The 12662-nt window shown below is 40.7% G+C and overlaps 1 protein-coding gene across 7 annotated transcripts in view; it reads right to left on the reverse strand.

Moving 5' to 3' along the window:
• Positions 1–9643, reverse strand: part of RPS6KA6 (ribosomal protein S6 kinase A6) — a 135187-nt gene extending 125544 nt beyond the window's left edge. For 3 of the 7 annotated variants that reach the window (XM_066356683.1, XM_066356684.1, XM_066356685.1), the window contains exon 1: positions 9086–9500. In XM_066356683.1, the coding sequence (XP_066212780.1) occupies positions 9086–9163 (78 nt within the window). In that variant the 5' untranslated portion in view covers positions 9164–9500. The other 4 variants (XM_066356682.1, XM_066356681.1, XM_066356686.1 and 1 more) reach the window with 4 other exon arrangements.
• Positions 9644–12662: the final 3019 nt, after the last annotated feature.

Here is a 12662-nt window from a genome sequence, read left to right on the forward strand (position 1 = left end):
GTTTTGTTTTTAACATATTGAAGGTTTGTGGAAAACTTAACTCAAGAAAGTCTACACACACCATTTTCCAACAGCATTTGCTCATTTTCTATTTCTGTGTTACATTTTGGTAATTCTCACAATATTTCAAACTTTATTATTATGTTTGTTATGGTGACTTATTTTTTTTAATATTTTTATTTATTGGTTTCAGAGAGAGAGGAAGGGAGAGAGAGAGACAGAAACATCAATCTGTTCCTGCATGTGCCCTGACCAGGGATTGAACCTGCAACCTCTGTGCATCAGGACAATGCTCTAACCAGCCAAGCTATCCAGCCAGGGCATTACGGTGATTTATAATCAGTGATCTTTGATGTTACTACTGCAATTATTTGGGGGAGCTACAAATCATGCACATAAAAGTATGATGCACTTAATCAATAAATGTTGTGTATGTTTTGACCTCTATATTGACCACCTATTGCCCAGTCTCTCTACCTCTCCTCAGGCGTTCCTATTCCCAAGACATAAAATATTGAACTTAGGCCAATTAATAACCCCACAATGGTATCTCAATGTTCAAGTGAAAGGAAGAGTCTCATGTCTCTCATTTTAAATCAAAATCTATTGTAGAAATGACTAAGCTTATAGAGGAAGGCACATCAAAGCCTCAATAGGCAAAAAAAAACTAGTCCTTTTGAGCCTAACAGGCAAGTTGTAAATAAAGTTTAAGGAAAGAAGCCATTTCCACAACATAAAAGTGCAAGGGGAGGCAGAAAGTGCTAATATAGAAGCTACATCAAGTTATCTAGAAAATCTAAGTAATTAAGGAAAGTGGCTACACTAAATAACAGATTTTCAATGTAGATAAAATTAACCTTGGCCCTGGCCAGTAGCTCAATGGATAGAGTGCTGGCCCAGAGTATGGATGTCCTAGGTTCTATTCCTGACCAGGACACACAGGAGAAGTGACCATCTAATTCTCTCTCTCTCCTTCTCTCCTTTCTCTCCCTCTTCTCCTCCCATAGCCAGTGGTTCAGTTGGTTCAAACGTGGCCCCAGGCACTGAGGACAGCTGTGTTGGTCCAAGCACATCAGCCTCAGATACTAAGAATAGCTCTTTCCTCGAACATTGGCCCCAGATGAGGTTGCTGGGTGGATCCCAGTTGGAGCACATGCAGGAGTCTGGCTCACTATCTCTCCTTCTCTCACTTTAAAAACAAAACAAAACAGGCAGCCTTATATTGGAAGAAGATGAAATCTAGGAATTTCATAGCTAGAAAAAAGGCATGCCCAGCTTCAAAGCTTCTAAGGACAGGCTGACTCTATTATTAGGAGCTAATGCAGCTCTTAACTTTAAGTTGACCAATGCTCATTTACCGTTCGAAAAAACCTAGGGCCATTAAGAATTTTGCCAAATCAACTCTGCCTGTTCTCTGTAAATGAAAGAAAGCCTAAATGACAACACATGTTTACAACATAGTTTACTGAATAATTTAAGCCCTTTGTTTAGACATACTGCCCAGAAAAAAAATATATATATATATATTGCCTTCAAATTATTTCTCATTAACAAGGCACCTGGTCACCCTATGTATATATAACTCTGATGGAGATGCACAACAAGATTAAAGTTATTTCTATGTCTACTAACACAACATCTATTCCATACACCATGCAACAAGGAGTATTTTAACTTTTAAGTTGTATTATTTAAGAAATACATTTTATAAGACTATAGCTACCACAGTGATTCCTCCAAAGGATCTGAGCAAAATAAATTGAAAGCTTTCTGGAATGGATTCACAGAGTTAGAATCCATTAAGAGTATTAGTGATTCATGAGAAGAGATCAAAATATCAACATTAACAAAAGTTTAAACGAAGTTGATTTCAACCCTCATGGATGACTTTCAAAGGTTCATGACTTCAGTGAAGGAAATAACTGAAACTGTTAGAAATAGCAAGAGCACTAGAACTAGAAAGAGGAGCGTGAAGATGTGACTAAAGTGCTGCAATCTTATGACAAAACTTTAATGAATGAGGAGTTGCTAGTTATGAATGAGCAAAGAAAGTAGTTTCTTGAGATGGAATCTACTGGTGAAGATGTGAAGATTGTTGAAATGATAACAAAGGATATTACATAAACTTAAATGAAAAAGTAGTTTTGGGGTTTGTAAGGATTGGCTCCAATTTTTTTTTTTTTTTTTTTTTTTTTTTTGCATTTTTCTGAAGCTGGAAACCGGGAGAGACAGTCAGACAGACTCCCGCATGCGCCCGACGGGATCCACCTGGCACGCCCACCAGGGGGCGATGCTCTGCCCATCCGGGGCGTCGCTATGTCGCGACCAGAGCCACTCTAGCACCTGAGGCAGAGGCCACAGAGCCATCCCCAGCGCCCGGGCCATCTTTGATCCAATGGAGCCTTGGCTGCGGGAGGGGAAGAGAGAGACAGAGAAGAAGGAGAGGGGGAGGGGTGGAGAAGCAGATGGGCGCTTCTCCTGTGTGCCCTGGCCGGGAATCGAACTCAAGACTTCTGCATGCCAGGCCGACGCTCTACCACTGAGACAACCGGCCAGGGTCAGAAGGATTGGCTCCAATTTTGAAACAAGTTCTACATTTGTAAAATGCTATAGAACAGCATCACATGCTACAGAGAAATTGTAAATGGAAGAGTCAATCAATGTGGCAAACTTCATTGTTGTCTTATTTTAAGAAATTGCGAGCCACTCTAATATTCAGCAACCTTCACCCTGATGTGTCAAAAGTCATCAACATCCAGGAAAACCCATCATCAAAAAGATTACTACTCACTAAGGCTCAAATGATGGTAAGCATTTTTTTAGCAATAAAATAGTTTTAATTAGGGCTATGTACAAATTTTAGACATAATCCCATTGCACACTTAATATATTACAGTATAATGTAAACATTACTTTTATATGCACTGGAAAACCAAAAAATACATGTGACTTACTTTAATACAATATTCACTCTATTATGGTGGTCTTGAACCAAACAGCAATATCTCAAAGGTATGCCTGTATTGAATTGTGTTTCTTATAAACCATCTCAAATACTTTGTAAAATGAAGCAGGTCATATATAAAATTCTCTCTCTCTCTCTCTCTCTCTCTCTCTCTCTCTCTCATACACATACATATACACACACCAAGACATCAAATACATAGATAGAGGCTAAAATCTAACAGCAAAACCAGTTACATAGAATTCCTCTGGTGCTATTTAGAGAACATTCTGTTATCTACAAAAGCCAAATTAAACTAAGCTTTAAGTCTCTCTCATATCCAACTCCTTCCCCATCTACAACCAAACCACAACTAAAAAAAATACGCAACAAACAAAAACTGTCACCAAAAACATTACATAATCTTTGGAAATCACATAACTGTATAAACACAGATTAGGAAATTTGATAAAATACTAAGAGGCTTAACTCTAGATTCCAAGTGCTCACCAGATCTTCAGAAATACTGCTAAAGACAAATGACAGCATCCACAGAAAGAGAAATTACTGGAAGAGAAAAAATCTTGTATTTCCTCCTCAAAATTATAGATGAGGGAGACTATGAGAGGTGTGGTATTAAAAAATATGGCCCAAGAAAGCAGCAGCACCAAGTCAGGCCTTATTATGGAATGAGGTAATGATTAGTTCTCTTTATGCAATAGTCAAGGCAGGGAAATATAGGGGCCCTGCCCTGATGGAACTGACCTGAATATTTCTAACCAAACATATTTAAAAGAAGATAGTCTTGGAGGAACTGAAAAAAAGACCTAAAGGAGGAGGGACCAATAGCACCCTTTCTACTAGAAATAAACCTGGTGAAAGCATATAAGAAATACAGACATTCCTGTTCTCTTTTGCACATTACAGAAAGAAGCATCAATCACTATTGCAGAACAGCCCTCTGCACATAAGAGCTGCTGACTATTTAAGGTGAACATTGATAAAGCAAAAACTACAGACTTAAGGATCATTGAGAAAGCATGAAAAACTTTTTAGTTAGTAGTAAGTGCATCCACCATTGGTAGTAAAGATTTTAAGCATGCCAAGCACGACCAGAAGACAATATGAACGAGGGAGCTAATTTTAGCTTTCTATCTCTTTATGCTGCAAAGATCTCTTTATTTTTGAATTACTCCAGTGGCTAGCATATACTTAAAAACATTTATTTATTAATTTTAGATGGGGGAAGGGAGTAACAGAGACAGAAACATCAATCTGTTTCTGTATGTACCCTGACTGGGGATCAAACCTGCAACCACTGCGTATCTGAGACAATGCTCTAACCAATTGAGCTATCTAGCCAGAGCATTTTTTTTAAGATACTGTTTTTTATTTATTGATTTAGAGAAAGAGAGAGAAAGGAGGGAGGAGAGGGAACCACTGATTCATAGTAGTTGCATCTTGTATGTGCTTTGAGCAGGGATAAGGGTTTCGAACTGACAACCTCAGCATTCCAAGTCAACACTTTATCTAATGCACCACCACAGGTCAGGCAGCATAAACATTTATATTGGCAGGCAGGCATTAAATATCTGTTACATTTAATAAATCCTACCACAACATTCCTAACCTCAGTGTTTTTTATTCTTTTCTCTTAGTCCCCAACAGCTAAGCAGTTCCAAACTCTATTTTATTTCTGCAAGGTCTCTACCATCAGCCCTCACCTTTCTATGCTGACCTTCTGGTCTAGTTCAAAAATCTCACCACTACATACACTGATTAATACAATATCCTCCTAGCTGGTATTCCCCACCTTCAGTTTCTCCCCAACTCCAACCCATCCTACACACTGACATCCGTCAGTTTTTCAAAGCATATATCAGGTCATATCACTCATGTCTTCAAAAAACTTCAATAACTCTCATGGACAGAATAACACTTAACCCTTAAACTGGGTTAAAAAGTGCCATTCAGTATAGGCCTACCCTACCTTTAATACACTGCCTTCCTCATCTCACACTATATTCCCACTAACATGTCACAGTCTTATATCCGTGAAATATCAGATCCTTTCTTCCTCCCAAAGTACCTTCATGCCTTGGCTTATATTGTCTTTATTCACAATTGGTACGCTCCTTTCATCTCTGTGAAAATATCGACTTTCTAATGCCCTGATCAAATTCTACCTCTTTCACAAGGCCTTGCCAGATCCAGCCCGAAGCCATCACTATAAATACCTCATTGTTGATGGTCTTCTGAATTGTATTATACCAATTTCTGCAATACCTATCTTGCTTACCTGAATGTAACCCTATGGAGGTGGTGTGAACTACCAGTCTTGTACCAATAAACACTGAATGAACTGAAGCAATTCCCACCATGACAAACGTTCAGAACAGGGAAAAAAATTAAATGTGAAACACCTCATTAGCCAGTAATGACAAATGAAATTGTCTCTCCTTAACCCCCAAAGTATTCCTAAATATAACCATATATTTAACCCTGAATCACCCTATCTATAATTATAAATGTGATTACTTTACTTAGATGAAATGATCATATCTAGAAAGGAGGTCTTAAGAAAAACTGCTCATAATAGAAAAGGCTAGAGCTATGGCCATGACTATTTAAACCCCACGGTTTTAATACAGTTGACAACAATTCAGTTTAGGGACAGGGAAAGGGGCATAAGGATGATTGTGGGGGAAAACTACTGTATATAATAGATCTATTTTGTGCATAGCATCTTATAAAGTGTATTAAATATAGTGCAGCATATATATATATATATTCTTAAAGATTTTTTTCCCATTTACAGATGAAGAAACTCGGGGAGGTTCAGGAAAGTTAGGTGACTTGTACTGGGTCACACAGCTAGCATGAATGAAATTGAGACTGGAATCCAGATTAATCACTTTCCACAGCAGCCCATGGTTTTTTGGGTTTTTTTCTCTATTACTACAGGACCTCATGAAATTAATAACAGTAGCAATTTTTTTCTAATTTGTCATATATTTGCAACCCTGATTAAATTTTAAAGCAAGTGGCTTTAATCCCATACTGTTTTTCTAGCAGTGAACTGCATTATTCTCAAAACTAACTTACTTAGACAAAAGCAGCATTGATAAATATCCAACTATCAATCATAATATAATTTAATATATAAAATATAACATAATGATATAATATGCAATTTGAAATCTCTATAGTTAACTGTTCTACCAGGAAACAGTCTCACCAAAACAAAACACAAACAACTGACTATATACACTACAATGAACATGGCACTAACTCATGAGAAGTTCACTTTACTAAAACAGGCTGTTCTTTCATGACCCTTGCCCAGATAACCAATACCCATCATACCTCCAGTAACAGCTCTTCCCCAATCCTGACAGAATCCAGTCAAGAGCTGAAATTGTGACTGCTTGAGGGATGATGCCTTTTGAAGTTCCTATTCCCAACAGACCTTACTAAGACAGTTCCTGCAAGTGCTCTCACAACCAAATCTTCTTGCTTATCCTATTTGCCTTTTCCCCAAAACCCTTTTCCCAGTAGCCAACAGCCCATACTTCCCCTATTAGGCCCATTTTCCACCTCTAACTGGATCCAAGATAGTTCTTGTTTGAAACCTCCAACACACTTTTCCATAGAATAATTTTACAGTGTTCAGGTTCTTCATCATTATACCTCGCTATTGCGCACTGGTCAAAAAAATCTAACTAGCTTTAACAATTTTTCCTGTGAGAAAACATGGTAAGAGTCTCATGCCTTGATCTGACAACTCGGTTGATTAGAGCATCCTCCCAAAATGTTAAGGTTGTGGGTTCGATCCCCAGTCAGGGCACAGACAGGAACAGATCAATGTTCTGTCTCTTTCTTTCTCTTCCTTCCCCTCTCTATAAAATCAATTTTAGAAAGTCTCAAATAACAAATTTGCATACTTTTCAAAGGTTACCAACAGCCCATGAAACAAAATGGGTAAAGGATATTGAAAAAGACTCCATGATATATAATAATGTATATAATCTTTAATTTTACCACAATTCAACATACACAGAAATGAACAGGAATTAATTCCTTTTACATTAAAGTTAATTGATTCTTATTAACAATTTCTTTAACAATTCTAACATATTTTCAAATGAAAGCACCCTTAGTCTCCAAAACTATCACAGTTGAGGACTGCAAAGCTCATGCTCAAACATTAACATTTCTAAAGCCAACATAAACAAACATGTAATTAAAATAAATATAAATCATTTCCTGCTCATCAAAAAATACCATTATAAACAAATAACAACTAATACCTCCTCTAAGTACTAAGCAGGTCTGTTTATATGTAGCTTTTAGTTTTCACCTAGAATATTTATAATTAAGTCACTTGTAGGATTAAATCTAACCAACCATAACTGTTTTAGACAAAGACGGCAGAAATACTATCTTAACTACATTACCTTCACCTTTCGTTTTACTTTCTAGGGATAATTTGAACTCGAGTATTTTCTCCAATTTGATGAGGTAGAAAGACCCATTGTTAAATCTTTATAATACATAATATACACTGAAAACAATTTAGAAAAACCATACGTGGTAATTACAGTATAAACCATTTCTATATTCAAAGTTAACAAAAATAATAAAATAGTAGGCATGCAAAACACTCCCCACTTCCCACCCCATCCTTATATACAAGTATTTAGCTGTTTTTATAAACCAGATGCCCTGGGTCTATGTCAACAGATTACATACAAGGATAAAAAAAAATTCCTCTCCTCTTGAATAGTGTTGCTAGAAAATTCTTGGAAGTATAAAGCACCTCTACATTCCAAGAAATTAACCCCTCTTCATTTATCCTGTTATTAAGATAGATAGAACAATAAAATGTATTCTGGAATAGTAAAATATTTCCTATAAGTAAAGAGGACTCAACTTTAGACTCTTGAATGTGTTTCCATTACATTTCTTGTTAAATGTTATCCTGGCATGTAATTTTAACCCCAGTTCAGTTGGAAATTGGAAAGGAAAAAAAAGAACAAGTTAAACAGACAAGAGTCCAAAGTGTACTTTTAAGGATGAAGCAACACTGAAAGACAAATTTGCACCTTGAGATGGTGAGGATTGCAAGTCCTACCTCCGAACATCCGACTGGGAATCAGTTTGGCATTCAAGTATTTTTAGGCGGTCTATGGTGGCCCCTACTGGAACATTAGGCTAGCAAACAATTAAGTTATCATAAAAGGATCCGACTTTCCATCCCAAAAGTCTCATTACTGTGTTTAAATGCTGTCTGCTTTTATAGTAACAACAACAATAAAGCAAAGTACCTGTGCACATCTAAATTCTTCCCCGCACAGCCGATCAAAGTTCAACCAGAACAGTTTCAGAAGAAGAGCGGGAAAAGAGGAGAACCAAAATATGGTTAAACCTCGCTGTCTTAACAAACACATGTCTTATAAGGGCTAAAGTTAACTGCGGGTCTTTTTTGGACCAAGGGGGCGGGGCTAACAGTTGCAGAAGGCTGAAAGAAGGGGCGGGGGGAAGAGGGCGGTAGGATGAGGGGACCACAGAGGAGGCAGCAGAACATCACCTGAATGTAGATTAAGAAATCTGGCGTCCAGTTAACCTGCATCTGTGCTGTGACAAAGAACTACAACAAAGCACACAGACACGAGAAAGCTAAGTAACTAAGGAGCGTTCGTCCGTAGGTGTACATGTCCCCATAGTTACTTAGGCACCTTGGTGTGTTTTTGTTGCGCTGGGTTCCTAAAGCACCCAAGATTCAACAGTGAGCTGGAGTTAGCAGTTGTCTCCCAAAGTGTTCCCAGCAAGCCAACCGAGCAGAGCGGAGAGGGAGGGACTTGCGGACTTGGGCGCACCATCTGGCGCGTCCCCCGGTCCCACTCCGGGTCGCAAAGTACAGAAACTTAGTCACAACTCCAGCGAAGCTCGCGAGGCGGGCACTCTCTCCCCATGCCCGCACCCGCCAGTGTCCCCGCCCGTTCCGAGCGAAGGCTCAGTTGGGGCAGCGCTGGTTGCGCCGCCCCGCCCCTCGCCCAACGCCCCTTCTTTCTCTCACCCGCGCCGGGGTCGCGAGGGGAGGAAGGGGCGGCTCCAGCCCCTCCCGGGTACCGCACTAACCTCGCTGCCGCTCTCGCCGCCACCGAACACCTCCATGTCCTGGTCCCTTAGCTCGTCCTGCGGAGCGAACGGTAGCATCGCCCCTTCAGGAGTCCTCGAGCGGGAGCTGCTGAGCGACGGCGCCGCCTTGCATCCCGTCCTCGGAGTGTGCCCGCCGCCGCCGAGACCCCAGTCCTGCCTTCCGCGACCTCGGGCCACGCTGCCGCGTCCCTCCGGGGCTGGGAGCGAGAGGTCAGCCCCGCTGCAGGCTGCCGCTCCCCATAGAGAAGGCAACTCGGCGGGCGCTGTCCCTCCGGGAGCTGCCGCTGGGTTCCGCTCGCCGCCGCCGCCGCGACCGTCGCTTGGCGGCGACGCCCCCGCCCCCACCCTGCGGTCCGCGCCCCCTACCCGCGCCCGGCTCTGTCAATATGGCGGCAGCGGCGGCGTTACCTGTGCGGCGCCCGGAACCCCCCACAGCGGCGGCACGGTAGCGTCACCCGAACGTCAGGGGAGATTCCCCAGCCCCGGGTGATGGGGGTGTGGGCAGGACAGGAGGGGGTGGATGCGCACGACCGCGTGGTGGGGGGTGGGAGGAGGGGAAGGGGGCGTGCTGGGCAGGGGAGGCGGGAGAGGAATAGTAAAAGCCACTGCTAGCGCTTGGAGAAACCTGCCCACTCCACGGAGCATGCGCGGAGCTGTTCACACATGCTCAGCAAGCCCTCTCAAGTCTACGAAGCAGCCTCGCAGGCGGGAGGATGCCCCAAAAAAGACGCAAAAACTTAGGGACCTCTTGGGAACGATGGGGGAGTTAGTGTCAGGGGAAGGCTCCGGGAATATCTGCTCGCAGGACTCACAAAAGAAGGTGTCCTCTCCACCGAACCACGCCCATTTTAATACTTTGGGACAAATACGAGGACGAGGATGGGGATTTTAGTCCATTACACCCTAGCCTCCGAGAAGCGGGAGGAGGAAGAAAATGCATTTAAAATAAATACTTATATCTGCTGTCCCTAACACTCCTCCCCTCCCGCTTGTACTTCTTAGGTTGTTTCTGTTTGCCTTCATACTGTTGATAACACACAGTGTTTCCAGTGGACACACACATACACACATGCCACTTATTGTACTTTACTTGTGGCAATGAAGGTACAGTGTATATAAAATATAACCTTACACCCACCCCACTTTATTGCTTTGCTACTGGAAACCACACTGTATTAGATGCTAGCAATATAACTGAGATAAAGTACATTATCATACCCAGGAAATAATAAAGATCCTTCTCATCAAAACACTTCAGAACTTAGTTATTCTACCTTTCACACTTCAAAAACACTTAAAAGAGCAACTGTAATGGCGACTAAGCTTGCTCAGTACCTTGGAGAGGTTTCTAATGGTGGACGTATAAAACAGCACCCTCTACCCTCTACTACACCTAATGCTGTTGTGTTGTGTTTGCGACAATGAACTACGCCCTCCATTACACCATCTGGCTTCCAGCGGACCACAGAGGTTGGTTCGCTGAATTTGCAGACAAGGATCACTAATAGTGCCTTCCCAACCACTTTGCTTCAAATCCCAGGGAGAACGCTTTAAGAATATGATTCTGTAAAGGTAAAAGCTTTGGAAATAGAGGGTGTATGGGATTATAAACATTGAAAATATCTGAGTGTGTGTGCACACATGCATGAAGTTGTTTTTGGCTGAAATGACAGTGTTCTTAACTAAGACCAAACCTTTTGAGCATTGGATTGCCTCCCTTCTTGCCTATTCAAAGTCTTTGTCCTGCAAATCCACCCCCATCTCTTTCACAGTAACTTTTTCCCCCCTCTACTGGACTCCCATTAGCAAAAAACAGGCTGTTAATGATTTCAACTTGCTGGACCACGCATTAGCATTTGGTGCAGTTCATGACTTGCTCTTTCTTGTTCATTTCCCTCCTACATCATTGGCCATTTCTTCACGGTTTCCTTTGCTGGATCGTTTCTTACCTTCTCAGTCTCTAAAAGTTAATAGCTTCAGGGCTCAGTCCTCTACTTCTTTGGCGCTGGACATCCATATGGGATATGTTAATATCCCATCTGGTTCCACTGCTTTAAATCCATGTATAAACTGATGATTCCATTTTTTTCTTCAACTACAAACTCTAGAAATCAGTACTTATACATGCAACTTGCCTATTCTACTTGGATATTAATATGTATCTCAAAATTAACCCATTCAAAACTGACTTATTGATTTGACCCAAACCAACCTGATACTCATACTTCTCCAGGGTAATTAACGACCTCCACCATCCACCTAGTTTACTGCTCAGATGACACTTCAAAGTCCTATAATCATCCTTCCTAAAACACCGACTTCATAATTCTCTAGTCTCATCCTGCTTTTTCTTCATAACACCAATCAAGATGTGGTTTTGACATATTTTCAATTTATTCCCCAAAGCACCTAGCATAAAACCCAGAACACGATGGGGCTCAGTAAATATTTTCTGAATGAATACATTTGTTCTTTGGTATTGTGTTGTGAATTTGATAGATATACCACATCACCTATATCAAAAAGCTTACTTCTGTGAACACATTACTTTGTTTCTATACAAAATGTAACCTTTCTATATGTTCATTCATTCAACATTCCCCAGCATATAAACATGCACACATCTCTCTCATTTATAAAATAATCATTAAAACCTCCTTCCTCAACTTAATGTTTTTAATAGACTCCTATTTCTCAAATGATTCAATCGGTTAACAAGGCTTTTTCTTTTTTTTTTTTTTTTTTTTTTTTTTTTAGTAAATTTTTATTAATGGTAATGGGATGACATTAATAAATCAGGGTACATATATTCAAAGAAAACATGTCTAGGTTATTTTGTCATTAAATTATGTTGCATACCCCTCGCCCAAAGTCAGATTGTCCTTCGCCACCCTCTATCTAGTTCTCTGTGCCCCTCCCCCTCCCCCTAACTCTCCCCCTGTCCTCCCTCCCCCCACCCCTGGTAACCACCACACTCTTGTCCATGTCTCTTAGTCTCATTTTTATGTTCCACCAATGTATGGAATCATGTAGTTCTTGTTTTTTTCTGATTTACTTATTTCACTCCTTATAATGTTATCAAGATCCCACCATTTTGCTGTAAATGATCTGATGTCATCGTTTCTTATGGCTGAGTAGTATTCCATAGTGTATATGTGCCACATCTTCTTTATCCAGTCTTCTATTGAAGGGCTTTTTGGTTGTTTCCATGTCTTGGCCACTGTGAACAGTGCTGCAATGAACATGGGGCTACATGTGTCTTCACGTATCAATGTTTCTGAGTTTTGGGGGTATATACCCAGTAGAGGGATTGCTGGGTCATAAGGTAGTTCTATTTGCAGTTTTTTGAGGAACCACCATACTTTCCTCCATAATGGTTGTACTACCTTACAGTCCCACCAACAGTGAATGAGGGTTCCTTTTTCTCCACAGCCTCTCCAACATTTGCTATTACCCGTCTTGTTGATCATAGCTAATCTAACAGGTGTGAGGTGGTATCTCATTGTAGTTTTGATTTGCATTTCCCTAATAACTAATGAAGCTGAGCATTTTTTCA

The sequence above is a fragment of the Saccopteryx leptura genome, chromosome X, assembly GCF_036850995.1.
Source record: "Saccopteryx leptura isolate mSacLep1 chromosome X, mSacLep1_pri_phased_curated, whole genome shotgun sequence".
Lineage (NCBI taxonomy): Eukaryota > Metazoa > Chordata > Mammalia > Chiroptera > Emballonuridae > Saccopteryx > Saccopteryx leptura.